At 41.7% G+C, this 27,549-nt stretch overlaps 1 protein-coding gene across 8 annotated transcripts in view; it reads right to left on the bottom strand.

Annotated features, from left to right (window-relative positions):
* The window catches only part of ADGRB1 (adhesion G protein-coupled receptor B1), a 911,276-nt gene that overhangs the window by 322,977 nt on the left and 560,750 nt on the right, over positions 1-27,549 (bottom strand). For all 8 annotated transcript variants that reach the window (XM_073679967.1, XM_073679961.1, XM_073679962.1 and 5 more), the window contains exons 13-14: positions 5,888-5,996; positions 4,797-4,940 (exon numbers count right to left, since the gene is read on the bottom strand). In XM_073679967.1, coding sequence (XP_073536068.1) covers positions 4,797-4,940; positions 5,888-5,996 — 253 coding nt within the window. The remainder of the gene's footprint in view (positions 1-4,796; positions 4,941-5,887; positions 5,997-27,549) is intronic.

Below are 27,549 nucleotides of genomic sequence, written 5' to 3'. Positions count from 1 at the left end.
AAGTCTCCTCTTAACAGTTGTTGTAGAGATGTGTCTGCTGCTAGAACTCTGTGTGGCATTGACCTGGTCTCTAATCTGAGCTGCTGCTAACCTGCGATTTCTGAGGCTGGTGACTCGGATAAACTTATCCTCAGAAGCAGAGGTGACTCTTGGTCTTCCTTTCCTGGGGCGGTCCTCATGTGAACCAGTTTCTTTGTAGCGCTTGATGGTTTTTGCAACTGCACTTGGGGACACTTTCAAAGTTTGCCTAATTTTTCGGACTGACTGACATTAATTTCTTAAAGTAATAATGGCCACTCGTTTTTCTTTACTTAGCTGCTTTTTTCTTGCCATAATACAAATTCTAACAGTCTATTCAGTAGGACTATCAGCTGTGTATCCACCTGACTTCTGCACAACACAACTGATGGTCCGAACCCCATTTATAAGGCAAGAAATCCCACTTATTAAACCTGACAGGGCACACCTGTGAAGTGAAAACCATTTCCGGTGACTACCTCTTGAAGCTCATCAAGACAATGCCAAGAGTGAGCAAAACAGTCATCAAAGCAAAAGGTGGCTACTTTGAAGAACCTAGAATATAAGACATATTTTCAGTTGTTTCACACTTTTTTGTTAAGTATATAATTCCACATGTGTTAATTCATAGTTTTGATGCCTTCAGTGTGAATGTACAATTTTCATAGTCATGAAAATACAGAAAAATCTTTAAATGAGAAGGTGTGTCCAAACTTTTGGTCTGTACTGTATATAGGAGCAGTATTCTAGTAGTTATATTCTTGTACATAGGGGCAGTATTATAGTAGTTATATTCTTGTACATAGGAGCAGTATTATAGTAGTTATATTCTTGTACATAGGAGCAGTATTATAGTAGTTATATTCTTGTACATAGGGGCAGTATTATAGTAGTTATATTCTTGTACATAGGGGGCAGTATTATAGTAGTTATATTCTTGTACATAGGGGGCAGTATTATAGTAGTTATATTCTTGTACATAGGGGCAGTGTTATAGTAGTTATATTCTTGTACATAGGAGCAGTATTATAGTAGTTATATTCTTGTACATAGGGGCAGTATTATAGTAGTTATATTCTTGTACATAAAAACAGTATTATATTAGTTATATTCTTGTACATAGGGGGCAGTATTATAATAGTTATATTCTTGTACATAGGGGCAGTATTATAGTAGATATATTCTTGTATATAGGGGGCAGTATTATAATAGTTATATTCTTGTACATAGGGGGCAGTATTATAGTAGTTATAGTCTTGTACATAGGGGCAGTATTACATTAGTTATATTCTTGAACATAGGAGCAGTATTATAGTAGTTATATTTTTGTACATAGGAGCAGTATTATAGTAGTTATATTCTTGTACATAGGGGCAGTATTATAGTAGATATATTCTTGTATATAGGGGGCAGTATTATAATAGTTATATTCTTGTACAAAGGGGGCAGTATTATAGTAGTTATATTCTTGTACATAGGGGGCAGTATTATAGTAGTTACAGTGCCTACAAGTAGTGTTCAACCCCCTGCAGATTTAGCTGGTTTGATAAGATGCAAATAAGTTAGAGCCTTCAAACTGCAAACGAGAGTAGGATTTATGAACAGAAGCATAAATCTTACAAACCAAAAAGTTATGTTGTTCAGTTGAATTTTATTACATTTTAAACATAAAAGTGTGGGTCAATTATTATCCAACCCCTATGTTTAATATTTTGTGGAATAACCCTTGTTTGCAATTACAGCTAATAATCGTCTTTTATAAGACCTGATCAGGCCGGCACAGGTCTGTGGAGTTATCTTGGCCCACTCCTCCATGCAGATCTTCTCCAAGTTATCTAGGTTCTTTGGGTGTCTCATGTGGACTTTATTCTTGAGCTCCTTCCACAAGTTTTCAATTGGGTTAAGGTCAGGAGACTGACTAGGCCACTCCAACACCTTGACTTTTTCCCTCTTGAACCAGGCCTTGGTTTTCTTGGCTGTGTGCTTTGGGTCGTTGTCTTGTTGGAAGATGAAATTACGACCCATCTTAAGATCCTTGATGGAGGAGCGGAGGTTCTTGGCCAAAATCTCCAGGTCGGCCGTGCTATCCATCTTCCCATGGATGCGGACCAGATGGCCAGGCCCCTTGGCAGAGAAACAGCCCCACAGCATGATGCTGCCACCACCATGCTTGACAGTAGGGATGGTATTCTTGGGGTCGTATGCAGTGCCATCCAGTCTTCAAGCGTCACGTGTGTGGTTGGCACCAAAGATCTCGATCTTGGTTTCATCAGACCATAGAACCTTGAACCAGTCTGTCTCAGAGTCCTCCAAGTGATCATGAGCAAACTGTAGACGAGCCTTGACATGACGCTTCGAAAGTAAAGGTATCTTACGGGCTCGTCTGGAACGGAGACCATTGCGTTGGAGTACGTTACTTATGGTATTGACTGAAACCAATGTCCCCACTGCCATGAGATCTTCCCGGAGCTCCTTCCTTGTTGTCCTTGGGTTAGCCTTGACTCTTCGGATAAGCCTGGCATCGGCACGGGAGGACACTTTCAAAGGCTGTCCAGGCCGTGAAAGGCTAACAGTAGTTCCATAAGCCTTCCACTTACGGAAGATGCTCCCAACAGTGGAGACAGGTAGGCCCATCTCCTTGGAAAGGGTTTTGTACCCCTTGCCAGCCTTGTGACCCTCCACGATCTTGTCTCTGATGGCCTTGGAATGCTCCTTTGTCTTTCCCATGTTGACCATGTCTGAGTGCTGTTCACAAGTTTGGGGAGGGTCTTAAATAGTCAGAAAAGGCTGGAAAAAGAGATCTTTAATCCACACATGTGAAGCTCATTATTCTTGGTGCCTGAACTACTTCTTAATACTTTAGGGGGACCAAACAGAATTCTTGTGGTTTGAGGGGTTGAATAATAAATGACACTCTGAATTAACTTTTAACGGTTTAAAAAAAAAAAAAAAAAAAAAAAAAAGTTGCTGCAGTGCATTTCCCACTTCCAGGCTGATCTACAGTACAAATGTCACAATGCCAAGTTAATTCCACATGTGTCAACCAGCTAAATCTGCAGGGGGTTGAATACTACTTGTAGGCACTGTATATTCTTGTATATAGGAGCAGTATTATAGTAGTTATATTCTTGTACATAGGGGCAGTATTATAGTAATTATATTCTTGTACATAGGGGCAGTATTATAGTAGTTATATTCTTGCACATAGGAGCAGTATTATAGTAGTTATATTCTTGTATATAGGAGCGGTATTATAGTAGTTATATTCTTGTACATAGGGGCAGTATTATAGTAGTTATATTCTTGTACATAGGAGCAGTATTATAGTAGTTACATTCTTGTATATAGGAGCAGTAGTATAGTAGTTATATTCATGTGCATAGGAGCAGTATTATAGTAGTTATATTCTTGTACATAGGGAGCAGTATTATAGTAGTTATATTCTTGTACATAGGGAGCAGTATTATAGTAGTTATATTCTTGTATATAGGGGCAGTAGTATAGTAGTTATATTCATGTGCATAGGAGCAGCATTATAGTAGTTATATTCTTGTACATAGGGAGCAGTATTATAGTAGTTATATTCTTGTACATAGGGAGCAGTATTATAGTAGTTATATTCTTGTATATAGGGGCAGTATTATAGTAGTTATATTCTTGTACATAGGGGGCAGTATTATAGTAGTTATATTCTTGTACATAGGGGCAGTATTATAGTAGTTATATTCTTGTACATAGGAGCAGTATTATAGTAGTTATATTCTTGTACATAGGGGGCAGTATTATAGTAGTTATATTCTTGCACATAGGGGCAGTATTATAATAGTTATATTCTTGTACATAGAGGGCAGTATTATAGTAGTTATATTCTTGTACATAGGGGGCAGTATTATAATAGTTATATTCTTGTAAATAGGGGGCAGTATTATAATAGTTATATTCTTGTACATAGGGGCAGTATTATAGTAGTTATATTCTTGTACATAGGGGCAGTATTATAGTAGTTATATTCTTGTACATAGGGGGCAGTATTATAATAGTTATATTCTTGTACATAGAGGGCAGTATTATAGTAGTTATATTCTTTTACATCGGGAGCAGTATATTTCTTATTCATTGGGGAGTAATAAAACATAACAAAATAATAATTTCCTATGTCAGTGACAGTTATCCCGCTATGTCAGTGACAGTTATTCCGCTATGTCAGTGACAGTTATCCCGCTATGTCAGTGACAGTTATCCCGCTATGTCAGTGACAGTTATCCCGCTATGTCAGTGACAGTTATCTCACTATGTCAGTGACAGTTATCTCGCTATGTCAGTGACAGTTATCTCGCTATGTCAGTGACAGTTATCTCGCTATGTCAGTGACAGTTATCTCGCTATGTCAGTGACAGTTATCTCGCTATGTCAGTGACAGTTATCTCGCTATGTCAGTGACAGTTATCCCGCTATGTCAGTGACAGTTATCTCGCTATGTCAGTGACAGTTATCTCGCTATGTCAGTGACAGTTATCTCGCTATGTCAGTGACAGTTATCTCGCTATGTCAGTGACAGTTATCCCGCTATGTCAGTGACAGTTATCTCGCTATGTCAGTGACAGTTATCCCGCTATGTCAGTGACAGTTATCTCGCTATGGCAGTGACAGTTATCCAGCTATGTCAGTGACAGTTATCTCGCTATGTCAGTGACAGTTATCTCGCTATGTCAGTGACAGTTATCCCGCTTGCTTGCTGACTTCCAGCTTCTTTCCTCTTGCAGGCATCTGTCACTTACCAGAGTCTTCTGACGTCAGGAGGCTCTTGGATACTGAGACTTTATCTTCCGAGTTTCGCGCCCATTCCACCATTCCTCTCCAGCCTTTCATCGGGAAGCTGATATCTGTCGGACTATTTGCTGAACGCTTGTAGATACTTAAGACTTGAAAAAAAAAAAGAGAAAACAATACAAAAAAAGAACAGCTGATTAAGGCAGGGGAGTATTCTGCAGATACAGTGATTGTCAGAGAAGCTTTTACCAAGTTTTGAGCATTTATTCAACGAGGTTTTGCTTCATGGGGCATTGTATAGCGCTATTATTATACTGCTTTATGCAGGATGATGCTGAATGGTCACTGTATGTTGGTATTATTTCAGCATTGCGTGGCAGTACGCACTAAACCATTGCGTGCATGTCACTAATGGGCCCAATCCATCATTTGCCGTTTGTTGTCTTTAAGACACTTTTGTTTTTTGGTTTCATGATATTTGTTGAAACTTTAGGACCAAATTTAACAAGATTGCGCCAACGCTTCATAAAATTTGCATAAAATAAGAAATGCTCTTTATCTTGATCTTTAACCTTTTTGCAACTTTTAAGGCAAAAAAAAAAAATCAATGCTCCGTTAAAATGTTATCCACAATCCCAACATTTGGAGAAAAATATCTACTATATATAAAAAAAAAAATGACTCCCAGTGGGGAAACGGAAGAACAAGAGCTAAAATGTCACAACTAATGAATCAGCTGCAAACATCTGAAAAACAAGAGCTGCGGCCACAATGGTGAACTGATAAAAAAACAGGAAAGAAAGGGAAAAAAAAGACACAAAGAAAAAGCAGAATGTGGAATAAATAAAAAAAAAGCCAAAAACGAGACAAAAAAAGGCGCAATAATGAATGGAGAACATTTGTATTTCATTGACAGATTCGGCTGCAAGCAGCGGGTGTAAGAATGCAGCCGCCGGGAGATCTGCAGAGCTGCGCTGCGCAGGAGAGCGCTCTGCATACATAAACAGCAGCTGACGAGCGACCAGCGCAGCCTAGTGGTGGCCGAGGGGAGCGCAGGGAAGACACACTGCTCCCTACATCACACAACAAAGCCACCTACCCAGGTTGTCCGTCACTTGGTACGAGTCCTTAAAATCCTTCATCCGAAATCCAATCACATCTATGAAGTCTTCAACCAACCGGAAGAGATCCTTAATGCTCAGCCCCATCTGCACAGAAGAAAAGACAACAGTATCATCCAACACGTGTTCTGTATGTACACATGAAGCCGAGCTCAGAAAGAATAGCACATGTCATCTGCAGTCCTATGTAACACCACAGATAACACAGTGATAACTCTCTGAGTACAGATAATGTAGTAGATGTCACCTGCAGTCCTATGTAACACCACAGATAACACAGTGATAACTCTCTGAGTACAGATAATGTAGTAGATGTCACCTGCAGTCCTATGTAACACTACAGATGACACAGTGATAACTCTCTGAGTACAGATAATGTAATAGATGTCACCGGCAGTCCTATGTAACACTACAGATAACACAGTGATAACTCTCTGAGTACAGATAATGTAGTAGATGTCACCTGCAGTCCTATGTAACACCACAGATAACACAGTGATAACTCTCTGGGTACAGATAATGTAGTAGATGTCACCTGCAGTCCTATGTAACACCACAGATAACACAGTGATAACTCTCTGAGTACAGATAATGTAGTAGATGTCACCTGCAGTCCTATGTAACACTACAGATAACACAGTGATATCTCTCTGAGTACAGATAATGTAGTAGATGTCATTTGCAGTCCTATGTAACACTACAGATAACACAGTGATATCTCTCTGAGTACAGATAATGTAGTAGATGTCACCTGCAGTCCTATGTAACACCACAGATAACACAGTGATTATTCTCAGAGTACAGATAATGTAGTAGATGTCACCTGCAGTCCTATGTAACACCACAGATAACACAGTGATTATTCTCAGAGTACAGATAATGTAGTAGATGTCACCTGCAGTCCTATGTAACACCACAGATAACACAGTGATATCTCTCTGAGTACAGATAATGTAGTATATGTCACCTGCAGTCCTATGTAACACCACAGATAACACAGTGATAACTCTGAGTACAGATAATGTAGTATATGTCACCTGCAGTCCTATGTAACACTACAGATGACACAGTGATATCTCTCTGAGTACAGATAATGTAATAGATGTCACCGGCAGTCCTATGTAACACCACAGATAACACAGTGATAACTCTCTGAGTACAGATAATGTAGTAGATGTCACCCGCAGTCCTATGTAACACCACAGATAACACAGTGATAACTCGGAGTATAGATAATGTAGTAGATGTCACCTGCAGTCCTATGTAACACTACAGATAACACAGTGATAACTCTCTGAGTACAGATAATGTAATAGATGTCACCGGCAGTCCTATGTAACACCACAGATAACACAGTGATAACTCTCTGAGTACAGATAATGTAGTAGATGTCACCTGCAGTCCTATGTAACACCACAGGTAACACAGTGATATCTCTCTGAGTACAGATAATGTAGTAGATGTCACCTGCAGTCCTATGTAACACTACAGATAACACAGTGATATCTCTCTGAGTACAGATAATGTAGTAGATGTCACCTGCAGTCCTATGTAACACCACAGATAACACAGTGATTATTCTCAGAGTACAGATAATGTAGTAGATGTCACCTGCAGTCCTATGTAACACTACAGATAACACAGTGATAACTCTCTGAGTACAGATCATGTAGCAGATGTCACCTGCAGTCCTATGTAACACCACAGATAACACAGTGATAACTGAGTACAGATAATGTAGTAGATGTCACCTGCAGTCCTATGTAACACCACAGATAACACAGTGATAACTCTCTGAGTACAGATAATGTAGTAGATGTCACCTGCAGTCCTATGTAACACCACAGATAACACAGTGATAACTCTCTGAGTACAGATAATGTAGTAGATGTCACCTGCAGTCCTATGTAACACCACAGATAACACAGTGATAACTGAGTACAGATAATGTAGTAGATGTCACCTGCAGTCCTATGTAACACCACAGATAACACAGTGATAACTCTCTGAGTACAGATAATGTAGTAGAAGTCACCTGCAGTCCTATGTAACACCACAGATAGCACAGTGATAACTCTCTGAGTACAGATAATGTAGTAGATGTCACCTGCAGTCCTATGTAACACCACAGATAACACAGTGATAACTGAGTACAGATAATGTAGTAGATGTCACCTGCAGTCCTATGTAACACCACAGATAACAGTGATATCTCTCTGAGTACAGATAATGTAGTAGATGTCACCTGCAGTCCTATGTAACACCACAGATAACACAGTGATAACTCTCTGAGTACAGATAATGTAGTAGATGTCACCTGCAGTCCTATGTAACACCACAGATAGCACAGTGATAACTCTCGGAGTACAGATAATGTAGTAGATGTCACCTGCAGTCCTATGTAACACCACAGATAGCACAGTGATAACTCTCTGAGTACAGATAATGTAGTAGACGTCACCTGCAGTCCTATGTAACACCACAGATAACACAGTGATGACTCTCTGAGTACAGATAATGTAGGAGATGTCACCTGCAGTCCTATGTAACACCACAGATAACATAGTGATAACTCTCTGAGTACAGATAATGTAGGAGATGTCACCTGCAGTCCTATGTAACACCACAGATAACACAGTGAAAACTCTCTGAGTACAGATAATGTAGTAGATGTCACCTGCAGTCCTATGTAACACCACAGATAACACAGTGATAACTCTCTGAGTACAGATAATGTAGAAGATGTCACCTGCAGTCCTATGTAACACCACAGATAACACAGTGATAACTCTCTGAGTACAGATAATGTAGTAGATGTCACCTGCAGTCCTATGTAACACCACAGATAACACAGTGATATCTCTCTGAGCATAGATAATGTAGTAGATGTCACCTGCAGTCCTATGCAACACCACAGGTTACACAGTGATCACTCTCTGAGCATAGATAATGTAGTAGATGTCACCTGCAGTCCTATGTAACACCACAGATAACATAGTGATAACTCTCTGAGTACAGATAATGTAGTAGATGTCACCTGCAGTCCTATGTAACACCACAGATAACACAGTGATAACTCTCCGAGTACAGATAATGTAGTAGATGTCACCTGCAGTCCTATGTAACACCACAGATAACACAGTGATATCTCTCTGAGCATAGATAATGTAGTAGATGTCACCTGCAGTCCTACGTAACACCACAGATAACACAGTGATAACTCTCTGAGCATAGATAATGTAGTAGATGTCACCTGCAGTCCTATGTAACACCACAGATAACACAGTGATAACTCTCCGAGTACAGATAATGTAGTAGATGTCACCTGCAGTCCTATGTAACACCACAGATAACACAGTGATAACTCTCTGAGTACAGATAATGTAGTAGATGTCACCTGCAGTCCTATGTAACACCACAGATAACACAGTGATAACTCTCCGAATACAGATAATGTAGTAGATGTCACCTGCAGTCCTATGTAACACCACAGATAACACAGTGATATCTCTCTGAGCATAGATAATGTAGTAGATGTCACCTGCAGTCCTATGTAACACCACAGATAACACAGTGATAACTCTCTGAGCATAGATAATGTAGTAGATGTCACCTGCAGTCCTATGTAACACCACAGATAACATAGTGATAACTCTCTGAGTACAGATAATGTAGGAGATGTCACCTGCAGTCCTATGTAACACCACAGATAACACAGTGATAACTCTCTGAGTACAGATAATGTAGTAGATGTCACCTGCAGTCCTATGTAACACCACAGATAACACAGTGATAACTCTCTGAGTACAGATAATGTAGTAGATGTCACCTGCAGTCCTATGTAACACCACAGATAACACAGTGATAACTCTCTGAGTACAGATAATGTAGTAGATGTCACCTGCAGTCCTATGTAACACCACAGATAACACAGTGATAACTCTCTGAGTACAGATAATGTAGTAGATGTCACCTGCAGTCCTATGTAACACCACAGATAACACAGTGATAACTCTGAGTACAGATAATGTAGTAGATGTCACCTGCAGTCCTATGTAACACCACAGATAACACAGTGATAACTCTCTGAGTACAGATAATGTAATAGATGTCACCTGCAGTCCTATGTAACACCACAGATAACACAGTGATAACTCTCTGAATACAGATAATGTAGTAGATGGCACCTGCAGTCCTATGTAACACCACAGATAACACAGTGATATCTCTCTGAGCACAGATAATGTAGTAGATGTCACCTGCAGTCCTATGTAACACCACAGATAACACAGTGATCACTCTCTGAGTACAGATAATGTAGATGTCATCTGCAGTCCTATGTAACACCACAGATAACACAGTGATAACTCTCTGAGCATAGATAATGTAGTAGATGTCACCTGCAGTCCTATGTAACACCACAGATAACACAGTGATAACTCCCTGAGTACAGATAATGTAGTAGATGTCACCTGCAGTCCTATGTAACACCACAGATAACATAGTGATAACTCTCTGAGTACAGATAATGTAGGAGATGTCACCTGCAGTCCTATGTAACACCACAGATAACACAGTGAAAACTCTCTGAGTACAGATAATGTAGTAGATGTCACCTGCAGTCCTATGTAACACTACAGATAACACAGTGATAACTCTCCGAGTACAGATAATGTAGTAGATGTCACCTGCAGTCCTATGTAACACCACAGATAACACAGTGATAACTCTCTGAGTACAGATAATGTAGTAGATGTCACCTGCAGTCCTATCTAACACCACAGATAACACAGTGATAACTCTCTGAGTACAGATAATGTAGGAGATGTCACCTGCAGTCCTATGTAACACCACAGATAACACAGTGATAACTCTCTGAGTACAGATAATGTAGTAGATGTCACCTGCAGTCCTATGTAACACCACAGATAACACAGTGATAACTCTCTGAGTACAGATAATGTAGAAGATGTCACCTGCAGTCCTATGTAACACCACAGATAACACAGTGATCACTCTCTGAGTACAGATAATGTAGTAGATGTCACCTGCAGTCCTATGTAACACCACAGATAACACAGTGATATCTCTCTGAGCATAGATAATGTAGTAGATGTCACCTGCAGTCCTATGTAACACCACAGGTTACACAGTGATCACTCTCTGAGCATAGATAATGTAGTAGATGTCACCTACAGTCCTATGTAACACCACAGATAACATAGTGATAACTCTCTGAGTACAGATAATGTAGTAGATGTCACCTGCAGTCCTATGTAACACCACAGATAACACAGTGATAACTCTCTGAGTACAGATAATGTAGGAGATGTCACCTGCAGTCCTATGTAACACCACAGATAACACAGTGATAACTCTCTGAGTACAGATAATGTAGAAGATGTCACCTGCAGTCCTATGTAACACCACAGATAACACAGTGATAACTCTCTGAGTACAGATAATGTAGGAGATGTCACCTGCAGTCCTATGTAACACCACAGATAACACAGTGAAAACTCTCTGAGTACAGATAATGTAGTAGATGTCAACTGCAGTCCTATGTAACACCACAGATAACACAGTGATAACTCTCTGAGTACAGATAATGTAGAAGATGTCACCTGCAGTCCTATGTAACACCACAGATAACACAGTGATAACTCTCTGAGTACAGATAATGTAGTAGATGTCACCTGCAGTCCTATGTAACACCACAGATAACACAGTGATATCTCTCTGAGCATAGATAATGTAGTAGATGTCACCTGCAGTCCTATGTAACACCACAGGTTACACAGTGATCACTCTCTGAGTACAGATAATGTAGTAGATGTCACCTGCAGTCCTATGTAACACCACAGATAACACAGTGATAACTCTCTGAGTACAGATAATGTAGAAGATGTCACCTGCAGTCCTATGTAACACCACAGATAACACAGTGATAACTCTCCGAGTACAGATAATGTAGTAGATGTCACCTGCAGTCCTATGTAACACCACAGATAACACAGTGATATCTCTCTGAGCATAGATAATGTAGTAGATGTCACCTGCAGTCCTATGTAACACCACAGGTTACACAGTGATAACTCTCTGAGTACAGATAATGTAGTAGATGTCACCTGCAGTCCTATGTAACACCACAGATAACACAGTGATAACTCTCTGAGTACAGATAATGTAGTAGATGTCACCTGCAGTCCTATGTAACACCACAGATAACACAGTGATAACTCTCTGAGTACAGATAATGTAATAGATGTCACCTGCAGTCCTATGTAACACCACAGATAACACAGTGATCACTCTCTGAATACAGATAATGTAGTAGATGGCACCTGCAGTCCTATGTAACACCACAGATAACACAGTGATATCTCTCTGAGCACAGATAATGTAGTAGATGTCACCTGCAGTCCTATGTAACACCACAGATAACACAGTGATCACTCTCTGAGTACAGATAATGTAGATGTCATCTGCAGTCCTATGTAATACCACAGATAACACAGTGATAACTCTCTGAGCATAGATAATGTAGTAGATGTCACCTGCAGTCCTATGTAACACCACAGGTAACACAGTGATAACTCTGCGTACAGATAATGTAGTAGATGTCACCTGCAGTCCTATGTAACACCACAGGTAACACAGTGATAACTCCCTGAGTACAGATAATGCAGTAGATGTTACCTGCAGTCCTATGTAACACCACAGATAACATAGTGATAACTCTCTGAGTACAGATAATGTAGAAGATGTCACCTGCAGTCCTATGTAACACCACAGATAACACAGTGATCACTCTCTGAGTACAGATAATGTAGAAGATGTCACCTGCAGTCCTATGTAACACCACAGATAACACAGTGATAACTCTCTGAGTACAGATAATGTAGTAGATGTCACTTGCAGTCCTATGTAACACCACAGATAACACAGTGATCACTCTCTGAGTACAGATAATGTAGTAGATGTCACCTGCAGTCCTATGTAACACCACAGATAACACAGTGATATGTCTCTGAGCATAGATAATGTAGTAGATGTCACCTGCAGTCCTATGTAACACCACAGATAACACAGTGATATGTCTCTGAGCATAGATAATGTAGTAGATGTTACCTGCAGTCCTATGTAACACCACAGATAACATAGTGATAACTCTCTGAGTACAGATAATGTAGAAGATGTCACCTGCAGTCCTATGTAACACCACAGATAACACAGTGATCACTCTCTGAGTACAGATAATGTAGTAGATGTCACCTGCAGTCCTATGTAACACCACAGATAACACAGTGATAACTCTCTGAGTACAGATAATGTAATAGATGTCACCTGCAGTCCTATGTAACACCACAGATAACACAGTGATAACTCTCTGAGTACAGATAATGTAGTAGATGTCACCTGCAGTCCTATGTAACACCACAGATAACACAGTGATATGTCTCTGAGCATAGATAATGTATTAGGACTAGTTGTGCAGTAATGCAGGGGTGACTAGCGCATATTTCTTATGGGTGGGAATACTTTTACAACCTGCACATTAGAAGTGTATATTATCCATCCCCTATAATAACTACATTATAACGTTCCCCTATAATCGGTGCCGGCTGCTCCTGGCCGGACGCTTCTGTACGATTATTCCCTGATTAATGACTTTCTCCCGGTAATAATAACGCCGCGGCAGACACCATCAGATTACACGTTATCCGGTCGCTCTTCAGACCGTCCTGTTGTCCTGACAACGCGGAGCGGCGCCGTATCCCGCTGTTACTAAGACGCAAAACAATAATAATAGTAATAACACCGCCATATTGTGATAGAACCACAGCCAGATGAATATCAGTACAATATACTGCTCTGTGGCAGACAACAGAGAGAGGTAACTGACAAACTGTGCTGCCACACCGCGCACAAAAGTCACCGCCGATCACAGTGGATCTGGGAAAACATACTGCAACTCTTTTTTTTTAGAGAAGTATCTGCTCTATATGTAATATCACCTATATCACACACTGACCTCTATATGGCAGTATCTGCTCCATATGTAATATCACCTATATCATACACTGACCTCTATATGGCAGTATCTGCCCTATATGTAATATTACCTATATCACACACTGACCTCTATATGGCAGTATCTGCTCTATATGTAATATTACCTATATCACACACTGACCTCTATATGGCAGTATCTGCTCTATATGTAATAATACCTATATCACACACTGACCTCTATATGGCAGTATCTGCTCTATATGTAATATCACCTATATCACACACTGACCTCTATATGGCAGTATCTGCTGTATATGTAATATCACCTATATCACACACTGACCTCTATATGGCAGTATCTGCTGTATATGTAATATCACCTACATCATACACTGACCTCTATATGGCAGTATCTGCTCTATATGTGATATTACCTATATCACACACTGACCTCTATATGGCAGTATCTGCTCTATATGTAATATCACCTATATCACACACTGACCTCTATATGGCAGTATCTGCTCTATATGTAATATCACCTATATCACACACTGACCTCTATATGGCAGTATCTGCTCTATATGTAATATCACCTACATCATACACTGACCTCTATATGGCATTATCTGCTCTATATGTGATATTACCTACATCACACACTGACCTCTATATGGCAGTATCTGCTCTATATGTAATATCACCTATATCACACACTGACCTCTATATGGCAGTATCGGCTCTATATGTAATAATACCTATATCACACACTGACCTCTATATGGCAGTATCTGCTCTATATGTAATATTACCTATATCATACACTGACCTCTATATGGCAGTATCTGCTCTATATGTGATATTACCTATATCATACACTGACCTCTATATGGCAGTATCTGCTCTATATGTAATATCACCTACATCATACACTGACCTCTATATGGCAGTATCTGCTCTATATGTAATATCACCTACATCATACACTGACCTCTATATGGCAGTATCTGCTCTATATGTAATATCACCTATATCACACACTGACCTCTATATGGCAGTATCTGCTCTATATGTAATATCACCTATATCACACACTGACCTCTATATGGCAGTATCTGCTCTATATGTGATATTACCTATATCACACACTGACCTCTATATGGCAGTATCTGCTCTATATGTAATATCACCTATATCACACACTGACCTCTATATGGCAGTATCTGCTCTATATGTAATATTACCTATATCACACACTGACCTCTATATGGCAGTATCTGCTCTATATGTTATATTACCTATATCATACACTGACCTCTATATGGCAGTATCTGCTCTATATGTGATATTACCTATATCATACACTGACCTCTATATGGCAGTATCTTCTCTATATGTAATATCACCTACATCATACACTGACCTCTATATGGCAGTATCTGCTCTATATGTGATATTACCTATATCACACACTGACCTCTATATGGCAGTATCTGCTCTATATGTAATATTACCTATATCACACACTGACCTCTATATGGCAGTATCTGCTCTATATGTAATATCACCTACATCATACACTGACCTCTATATGGCAGTATCTGCTCTATATGTAATATCACCTATATCACACACTGACCTCTATATGGCAGTATCTGCTCTATATGTAATATCACCTACATCACACACTGACCTCTATATGGCAGTATCTGCTCTATATGTAATATCACCTATATCATACACTGACCTCTATATGGCAGTATCTGATCTATATGTAATATCACCTACATCATACACTGACCTCTATATGTAATATCACCTATATCACACACTGACCTCTATATGGGAGTATCTGTGGTATATGTAATATCACCTACATCACACACTGACCTCTATATGGCAGTATCTGCTCTATATGTGATATTACCAATATCACACACTGACCTCTATATGGCAGAATCTGATCTATATGTAATATCACCTATATCACACACTGACCTCTATATGGCAGTATCTGCTCTATATGTAATATTACCTATATCACACACTGACCTCTATATGGCAGTATCTGCTCTAAATGTAATATTACCTATATCATACACTGACCTCTATATGGCATTATCTGCTCTATATGTAATATTACCTATATCACACACTGACCTCTATATGGCAGTATCTGCTCTATATGTAATATCACCTACATCATACACTGACCTCTATATGGCAGTATCAGCTCTATATGTGATATTACCTATATCAGACATGGACCTCTATATGGCAGTATCTGCTCTAAATGTAATATTACCTATACCATACACTGTCCTCTATATGGCAGTATCTGCTCTCAGTTGCAATATCACCTATATCACACACTGACCTCTATATGGCAGTATCGGATCTATATGTAATATTACCTATATCAGACACTGACCTCTATATGGCAGTATCTGCTCTATATGTAATATCACTTATATCACACACTGACCTCTATATGGCAGCATCTGCTCCATATGTAATATCACCTATATCACACACTGACCTCTATATGGCAGCATCTGCTCCACATGTAATATTACCTATATCATACACTGACCTCTATATGGCAGTGTCTGCTCTATGTGTAATATCACCTATATCAGACACCGACCTCTATATGGTAGCATCTGCTCCATATGTAATATTAAGTATATCATACCCTGACCTCTATATGGCAGTATCGGCTCTATATGTAATAGTACCTATACCATATACTAACCTCTATATGGCAGTATCTGCTCTAAATGGAACATTACCTATATCAGACACTGACCTCTACATGGCAGTATCTGCTCTATATGTAATATCACCTATATCACACACTGACCTCTATATGGCAGTATCTGCTCTATATGTAATATAACCTCTATCACACACTGACCTCTATATGGCAGTATCTGCTCTATATGGAATATTACCTATATCACACACTGACCTCTATATGGCAGTATCTGCTCTATATGGAATATTACCTATATCACACACTGACCTCTATATGGCAGTATCTGCTCTATATGTGATATTATCTATATCACACACTGACCTCTATATGGCAGTATCTGCTCTATATGTAATATCACCAATATCACACACTGACCTCTATATGGCAGTATCTGCTCCATATGTAATATTACGTATATCACACACTGACCTCTATATGGCAGTATCTGCTGTACATGTAATATTACCAATATCAGACACTGACCTCTATATGGCAGTATCTGCTCTATATGTATTATTACCCATATAATACACTGACCTCTATATGGCAGTATCTGCTCTATATGTAATATTACGTATATTATACACTGACCTCTATATGGCAGTATCTGCTCTATATGTGATATCACCTACATCATACACTGACCTCTATATGGCAGTATCTGCTGTATATGTAATATCACCTCTATCACACACTGACCTCTATATGGCAGTATCTGCTCTATATGTAATATTACCTATACCATACACTGTTCTCTATATGGCAGTATCTGCTCTATATGTAATATTACCTATATCATACACTGACCTCTGTATGGCAGTATCTGCCCTATATGTAATATTACCTATATCACACACTGACCTCTATATGGCAATATCTGCTCTATATGTAATATCACCTATATCATACACTGACCTCTATAAGGCAGTATCTGCTCTATATGTAATATCACCTATATCACACACTGACCTCTATATGGCAGTATCTGCTCTATATGTAATATCACCTATATCAGACACTGACCTCTATATGGCAGTATCTGCTCTATATGTAATATCACCTATATCACACACTGACCTCTATATGGCAGTATCTGCTCTATATATAATATCACCTATACCATACACTGACCTCTCTATGGCAGTATCTGCTCTATATGTAATATCACCTATATCATACACTGACCTCTATATGGCAGTATCAGCTCTATATGTAATATCACCTATATCATACAATGACCTCTATATGGCAGTATCTGCTCTATATCTAATATCACCTATACCATACACTGACCTCTATATGGCAGTATCTGCTCTATATGTAATATCACCTATATCATACACTGACTTCTATATGGCAGTATCTGCTCTATATGTGATATTACCTATATCATACACTGACTTCTATATGGCAGTATCTGCTCTATATGTGATATCATCTATATCACACACTGACCTCTATATGGCAGTATCTGCTCTATATGTAATATCACCTATATCACACACTGACCTCTATATGGCAGTATCTGCTCTATATGGAATATTACCTATATCACACACTGACCTCTATATGGCAGTATCTGCTCTATATGTGATATTATCTATATCACACACTGACCTCTATATGGCAGTATCTGCTCTATATGTAATATCACCTATATCATACACTGACCTCTATATGGCAGTATCAGCTCTATATGTAATATCACCTATATCATACAATGACCTCTATATGGCAGTATCTGCTCTATATCTAATATCACCTATACCATACACTGACCTCTATATGGCAGTATCTGCTCTATATGTAATATCACCTATATCATACACTGACTTCTATATGGCAGTATCTGCTCTATATGTGATATTACCTATATCATACACTGACCTCTATATGGCAGTATCTGCTCTATATGTGATATCATCTATATCACACACTGACCTCTATATGGCAGTATCTGCTCTATATGTAATATCACCTATATCACACACTGACCTCTATATGGCAGTATCTGCTCTATATGGAATATTACCTATATCACACACTGACCTCTATATGGCAGTATCTGCTCTATATGTGATATTATCTATATCACACACTGACCTCTATATGGCAGTATCTGCTCTATATGTAATATCACCAATATCACACACTGACCTCTATAAGGCAGCATCTGCTCCATATGTAATATTACCTATATCACACACTGACCTCTATATGGCAGTATCTGCTGTACATGTAATATTACCTATATCAGACACTGACCTCTATATGGCAGTATCTGCTCTATACGTAATATCACCTATATCACACACTGACCTCTATATGGCATTATCTGCTCTATATGGAATATTACCTATATCACACACTGACCTCTATATGGCAGTATCTGCTCTATATGTGATATTATCTATATCACACACTGACCTCTATATGGCAGTATCTGCTCTATATGTAATATCACCAATATCACACACTGACCTCTATAAGGCAGCATCTGCTCCATATGTAATATTACCTATATCACACACTGACCTCTATATAGCCGTATCTGCTGTACATGTAATATTACCTATATCACACACTGACCTCTATATGGCATTATCTGCTCAATATGTAATATCACCTATATCACACACTGACCTCTATATGGCATTATCTGCTCCATATGTAATATCACCTATATCATACACTGACCTCTATATGGCATTATCTGCTCTATATGTAATATCACCTATATCACACACTGACCTCTATATGGCAGTATCTGCTCCATATGTAATATCACCTATATCATACACTGACCTCTATATGGCAGAACCTGCTCTATATGTAATATCACCTATATCACACACTGACCTCTATATGGCAGAACCTGCTCTATATGTAATATTACCTATATCACACACTGACCTCTATATGGCAGAATCTGCTCTATATGTAATATCACCTATATCACACACTGACCTCTATATGGCAGAATCTGCTCTATATGTAATATCACCTATATCACACACTGACCTCTATATGGCAGTATCTGCTCTATATGTAATATCACCTATATCACACACTGACCTCTATATGGCAGAATCTGCTCTATATGTAATATCACCTATATCACACACTGACCTCTATATGGCAGAATCTGCTCTATATGTAATATCACCTATATCACACACTGACCTCTATATGGCAGTATCATCCATCCCTTGTAAGGAGACATGAACCTCTTTCCACTGGGATTGGGGGAGAGACCCCCTGTATAGGCTCTATCGGCCCACAAACTGGGAAATGGACCAAACTGAGCTGACCCTCAACGCAACGCCATGTTTTCCATATTTAATAATAGTAACAAATATTATTAGGCTTCAAGTCTGCGTGGTGCACTACATGTATCAGTGAGGGGATGTGCACATGGGAAGTATTGGCAGCAGAAATTTCTGCAAAAAAATGCAGCGTTTACAGGACCAGAAAAATGACTGAGATTTCTGAAACCTCGTGCACACGCTGCTTCTTTTTTCCTTGCAGATTTTAAGCAGTTTCACATCTGCAGCAGGTCTTCGTTTTTGCAGCGTTTTCTACTCTGCTGAGAGGCGCTGCGGTTATACCGCCACTCAGTGCGACACTTTTTGGAATGCTGAACAATAAACAGAAAAATGATAAAAAAAAGGGAAGAAGAGAAGAGGTTTTTTTTTTACCATGGTGCATTATACAAGCCTAATTAATGTGGATCTATAATACTAAGCAGCCACAACCCATGGATGATGAGAGTGTGAGCGGATGGTAGGAGTGTGAGCAGGACATCATACTGGATGGGATTCATACTGTGTGGGGGAATGTACTGTGGGGTCATCATACTGTGTGTGGGGGAATGTACTGTGGGGTCATCATACTGTGTGTGGAGGAATGTACTGTGGGGACATCATACTGTGTGTGGAGGAATGTACTGTGGGGACATCATACTGTGTGTGGGGGAATGTACTGTGGGGACATCATACTGTGTGTGGGGGAATGTACTGTGGGGACATCATACTGTGTGTGGGGGAATGTACTGTGGGGACATCATACTGTGTGTGGGGGAATGTACTGTGGGGACATCATACTGTGTGTGGGGGAATGTACTGTGGGGATATCATACTGTGTGTGGGGGAATGTACTGTGGGGACATCATACTGTGTGTGGGGGAATGTACTGTGGGGACATCATACTGTGTGTGGGGAATGTACTGTGGGGACATCATACTGTGTGTGGAGAATGTACTGTGGGGCATCATACTGTGTGTGGGGGAATGTACTGTGGGGACATCATACTGTGTGTGGGGGAATGTACTGTGGGGACATCATACTGTGTGTGGAGGAATGTACTGTGGGGACATCATACTGTGTGTGAGAGAATGTACTGTGGGGACATCATACTGTGTGTGGGAATGTACTGTGGGGACATCATACTGTGTGTGGGGGAATGTACTGTGAGGACATCATACTGTGTGTGTGGTGAATGTACTGTGGAGACATCATATTGTGTGTGGAGGAATGTACTGTGGGGACATCATACTGTGTGTGGGGGAATGTACTGTGGGGACATACTGTGTGTGGAGGAATGTACTGTGGGGACATTATACTGTGTGTGGGGGAATGTACTGTGGGGACATCATACTGTGTGTGGGGAATGTACTGTGAAGACAGCATACTGTGTGTGAGGGAATGTACTGTGAGGACATCATACTGTGTGTGGGGAATCTACTGTGGGGACATACTGTGTGTGGAGGAATGTACTGTGGGGACATCATACTGTGTGTGGGGGAATGTACTGTGAGGACAGCATACTGTGTGTGAGGGAATGTACTGTGAGGACATCATACTGTGTGTGGGGAATGTACTGTGAGGACATCATACTGTGTGTGGGGAATGTACTGTGAGGACATCATACTGTGTGGAGAATGTACTGTGGGGACATCATACTGTGTGTGGAGAATGTACTGTGAGGACATCATACTGTGTGTGGGGGAATGTACTGTGGGGACATCATACTGTGTGTGGAGGAATGTACTGTGGGGATATCATACTGTGTGTGGGGGAATGTACTGTGGGGACATCATACTGTGTGTGGGGGAATGTACTGTGGGGACATCATACTGTGTGTGGGGGAATGTACTGTGGGGACATCATACTGTGTGTGGGGGAATGTACTGTGGGGACATCATACTGTGTGTGGGGGAATGTACTGTGGGGACATCATACTGTGTGTGGGGAATGTACTGTGGGGACATCATACTGTGTGTGGAGAATGTACTGTGGGGCATCATACTGTGTGTGGGGGAATGTACTGTGGGGACATCATACTGTGTGTGGGGACATCATACTGTGTGTGGGGGAATGTACTGTGGGGACATCATACTGTGTGTGGAGGAATGTACTGTGGGGACATCATACTGTGTGTGAGAGAATGTACTGTGGGGACATCATACTGTGTGTGGGAATGTACTGTGGGGACATCATACTGTGTGTGGGGGAATGTATTGTGAGGACATCATACTGTGTGTGTGGTGAATGTACTGTGGAGACATCATATTGTGTGTGGAGGAATGTACTGTGGGGACATACTGTGTGTGGGGGAATGTACTGTGGGGACATACTGTGTGTGGAGGAATGTACTGTGGGGACATCATACTGTGTGTGGGGAATGTACTGTGAAGACAGCATACTGTGTGTGAGGGAATGTACTGTGAGGACATCATACTGTGTGTGGGGAATCTACTGTGGGGACATACTGTGTGTGGAGGAATGTACTGTGGGGACATCATACTGTGTGTGGGGGAATGTACTGTGAGGACAGCATACTGTGTGTGAGGGAATGTACTGTGAGGACATCATACTGTGTGTGGGGAATGTACTGTGAGGACATCATACTGTGTGTGGGGAATGTACTGTGAGGACATCATACTGTGTGGAGAATGTACTGTGGGGACATCATACTGTGTGTGGAGAATGTACTGTGAGGACATCATACTGTGTGTGGGGGAATGTACTGTGGGGACATCATACTGTGTGTGGGGGAATGTACTGTGGGGACATCATACTGTGTGTGGGGGAATGTACTGTGGGGACATCATACTGTGTGGGGGGAATGTACTGTGGGGACATCATACTGTGTGGAGGGAATGTACTGTGGGGACATCATACTGTGTGTGGGGGAATGTACTGTGGGGACATCATACTGTGTGTGGGGGAATGTACTGTGGGGACATCATACTGTGTGTGGGGGAATGTACTGTGGGGACATCATACTGTGTGTGGGGGAATGTACTGTGGGGACATCATACTGTGTGTGGGGGAATGTACTGTGTGGACATCATACTGTGTGTGGGGGGAATGTACTGTGAGGACATCATACTGTGTGTGGGGGAATGTACTGTGGGGACATCATACTGTGTGGGGGGGGATGTACTGTGAGGACATCATACTGTGTGTGGAGAATGTACTGTGGGGCATCATACTGTGTGGGGGGGGATGTACTGTGGGGACATCATACTGTGTGTGGAGAATGTACTGTGGGGCATCATACTGTGTGTGGGGGAATGTACTGTGGGGACATCATACTGTGTGTGGGGACATCATACTGTGTGTGGGGGAATGTACTGTGGGGACATCATACTGTGTGTGGAGGAATGTACTGTGGGGACATCATACTGTGTGTGAGAGAATGTACTGTGGGGACATCATACTGTGTGTGGGAATGTACTGTGGGGACATCATACTGTGTGTGGGGGAATGTATTGTGAGGACATCATACTGTGTGTGTGGTGAATGTACTGTGGAGACATCATATTGTGTGTGGGGGAATGTACTGTGGGGACATCATACTGTGTGTGGGGACATCATACTGTGTGTGGGGGAATGTACTGTGGGGACATCATACTGTGTGTGGAGGAATGTACTGTGGGGACATCATACTGTGTGTGAGAGAATGTACTGTGGGGACATCATACTGTGTGTGGGAATGTACTGTGGGGACATCATACTGTGTGTGGGGGAATGTATTGTGAGGACATCATACTGTGTGTGTGGTGAATGTACTGTGGAGACATCATATTGTGTGTGGAGGAATGTACTGTGGGGACATACTGTGTGTGGGGGAATGTACTGTGGGGACATACTGTGTGTGGAGGAATGTACTGTGGGGACATCATACTGTGTGTGGGGAATGTACTGTGAAGACAGCATACTGTGTGTGAGGGAATGTACTGTGAGGACATCATACTGTGTGTGGGGAATCTACTGTGGGGACATACTGTGTGTGGAGGAATGTACTGTGGGGACATCATACTGTGTGTGGGGGAATGTACTGTGAGGACAGCATACTGTGTGTGAGGGAATGTACTGTGAGGACATCATACTGTGTGTGGGGAATGTACTGTGAGGACATCATACTGTGTGTGGGGAATGTACTGTGAGGACATCATACTGTGTGGAGAATGTACTGTGGGGACATCATACTGTGTGTGGAGAATGTACTGTGAGGACATCATACTGTGTGTGGGGGAATGTACTGTGGGGACATCATACTGTGTGTGGGGGAATGTACTGTGGGGACATCATACTGTGTGGGGGGAATGTACTGTGGGGACATCATACTGTGTGGAGGGAATGTACTGTGGGGACATCATACTGTGTGTGGGGGAATGTACTGTGGGGACATCATACTGTGTGTGGGGGAATGTACTGTGGGGACATCATACTGTGTGTGGGGGAATGTACTGTGGGGACATCATACTGTGTGTGGGGGAATGTACTGTGGGGACATCATACTGTGTGTGGGGGAATGTACTGTGTGGACATCATACTGTGTGTGGGGGGAATGTACTGTGAGGACATCATACTGTGTGTGGGGGAATGTACTGTGGGGACATCATACTGTGTGGGGGGGGATGTACTGTGAGGACATCATACTGTGTGTGGAGAATGTACTGTGGGGCATCATACTGTGTGGGGGGGATGTACTGTGGGGACATCATACTGTGTGTGGAGAATGTACTGTGGGGCATCATACTGTGTGTGGGGGAATGTACTGTGGGGACATCATACTGTGTGTGGGGACATCATACTGTGTGTGGGGGAATGTACTGTGGGGACATCATACTGTGTGTGGAGGAATGTACTGTGGGGACATCATACTGTGTGTGAGAGAATGTACTGTGGGGACATCATACTGTGTGTGGGAATGTACTGTGGGGACATCATACTGTGTGTGGGGGAATGTATTGTGAGGACATCATACTGTGTGTGTGGTGAATGTACTGTGGAGACATCATATTGTGTGTGGGGGAATGTACTGTGGGGACATCATACTGTGTGTGGGGACATCATACTGTGTGTGGGGGAATGTACTGTGGGGACATCATACTGTGTGTGGAGGAATGTACTGTGGGGACATCATACTGTGTGTGAGAGAATGTACTGTGGGGACATCATACTGTGTGTGGGAATGTACTGTGGGGACATCATACTGTGTGTGGGGGAATGTATTGTGAGGACATCATACTGTGTGTGTGGTGAATGTACTGTGGAGACATCATATTGTGTGTGGAGGAATGTACTGTGGGGACATCATACTGTGTGTGGGGGAATGTACTGTGGGGACATACTGTGTGTGGAGGAATGTACTGTGGGGACATCATACTGTGTGTGGGGAATGTACTGTGAAGACAGCATACTGTGTGTGAGGGAATGTACTGTGAGGACATCATACTGTGTGTGGGGAATCTACTGTGGGGACATACTGTGTGTGGAGGAATGTACTGTGGGGACATCATACTGTGTGTGGGGGAATGTACTGTGAGGACAGCATACTGTGTGTGAGGGAATGTACTGTGAGGACATCATACTGTGTGTGGGGAATGTACTGTGAGGACATCATACTGTGTGTGGGGAATGTACTGTGAGGACATCATACTGTGTGGAGAATGTACTGTGGGGACATCATACTGTGTGTGGAGAATGTACTGTGAGGACATCATACTGTGTGTGGGGGAATGTACTGTGGGGACATCATACTGTGTGTGGGGGAATGTACTGTGGGGACATCATACTGTGTGGGGGGAATGTACTGTGGGGACATCATACTGTGTGGAGGGAATGTACTGTGGGGACATCATACTGTGTGTGGGGGAATGTACTGTGGGGACATCATACTGTGTGTGGGGGAATGTACTGTGGGGACATCATACTGTGTGTGGGGGAATGTACTGTGGGGACATCATACTGTGTGTGGGGGAATGTACTGTGGGGACATCATACTGTGTGTGGGGGAATGTACTGTGTGGACATCATACTGTGTGTGGGGGGAATGTACTGTGAGGACATCATACTGTGTGTGGGGGAATGTACTGTGGGGACATCATACTGTGTGGGGGGGGATGTACTGTGAGGACATCATACTGTGTGTGGGGGGAATGTACTGTGAGGACATCATACTGTGTGTGGGGGAATGTACTGTGGGGACATCATACTGTGTGTGAGAGAATGTACTGTGGGGACATCATACTGTGTGTGGGAATGTACTGTGGGGACATCATACTGTGTGTGGGGGAATGTATTGTGAGGACATCATACTGTGTGTGTGGTGAATGTACTGTGGAGACATCATATTGTGTGTGGAGGAATGTACTGTGAGGACATCATACTGTGTGTGGGGGAATGTACTGTGGGGACATACTGTGTGTGGAGGAATGTACTGTGGGGACATTATACTGTGTGTGGGGGAATGTACTGTGGGGACATCATACTGTGTGTGGGGAATGTACTGTGAAGACAGCATACTGTGTGTGAGGGAATGTACTGTGAGGACATCATACTGTGTGGGGGGAATCTACTGTGGGGACATACTGTGTGTGGAGGAATGTACTGTGGGGACATCATACTGTGTGTGGGGGAATGTACTGTGAGGACAGCATACTGTGTGTGAGGGAATGTACTGTGAGGACATCATACTGTGTGTGGGGAATGTACTGTGAGGACATCATACTGTGTGTGGGGAATGTACTGTGAGGACATCATACTGTGTGGAGAATGTACTGTGGGGACATCATACTGTGTGTGGAGAATGTACTGTGAGGACATCATACTGTGTGTGGGGGAATGTACTGTGGGGACATCATACTGTGTGTGGGGGAATGTACTGTGGGGACATCATACTGTGTGGGGGGAATGTACTGTGGGGACATCATAATGTGTGGAGGGAATGTACTGTGGGGACATCATACTGTGTGTGGGGGAATGTACTGTGGGGACATCATACTGTGTGTGGGGGAATGTACTGTGGGGACATCATACTGTGTGTGGGGGAATGTACTGTGGGGACATCATACTGTGTGTGGGGGAATGTACTGTGGGGACATCATACTGTGTGTGGGGGAATGTACTGTGTGGACATCATACTGTGTGTGGGGGGAATGTACTGTGAGGACATCATACTGTGTGTGGGGGAATGTACTGTGGGGACATCATACTGTGTGGGGGGGGATGTACTGTGAGGACATCATACTGTGTGTGGGGGGAATGTACTGTGAGGACATCATACTGTGTGTGGGGGAATGTACTGTGGGGACATCATACTGTGTGGGGGGAATGTACTGTGGGGACATCATACTGTGTGTGGGGGAATGTACTGTGGGGACATCATACTGTGTGGGGGGAATGTACTGTGGGGACATCATACTGTGTGGGGGGAATGTACTGTGGGGACATCATACTGTGTGGGGGGAAGGTACTGTGGGGACATCATACTGTGTGGGGGGAAGGTACTGTGGGGACATCATACTGTGTGTGGGGGAATGTAATGCAGGGACAACATACTGTGTGTGGGGGA

The sequence above is a fragment of the Phyllobates terribilis genome, unplaced genomic scaffold (genome assembly GCF_046119375.1).
Source record: "Phyllobates terribilis strain yellow unplaced genomic scaffold, ASM4611937v1 Scaffold_4__5_contigs__length_816908805, whole genome shotgun sequence".
In the NCBI taxonomy this organism is placed as follows: Eukaryota; Metazoa; Chordata; class Amphibia; order Anura; family Dendrobatidae; genus Phyllobates; species Phyllobates terribilis.
This window is presented reverse-complemented; position numbering and strand designations above follow the sequence as displayed.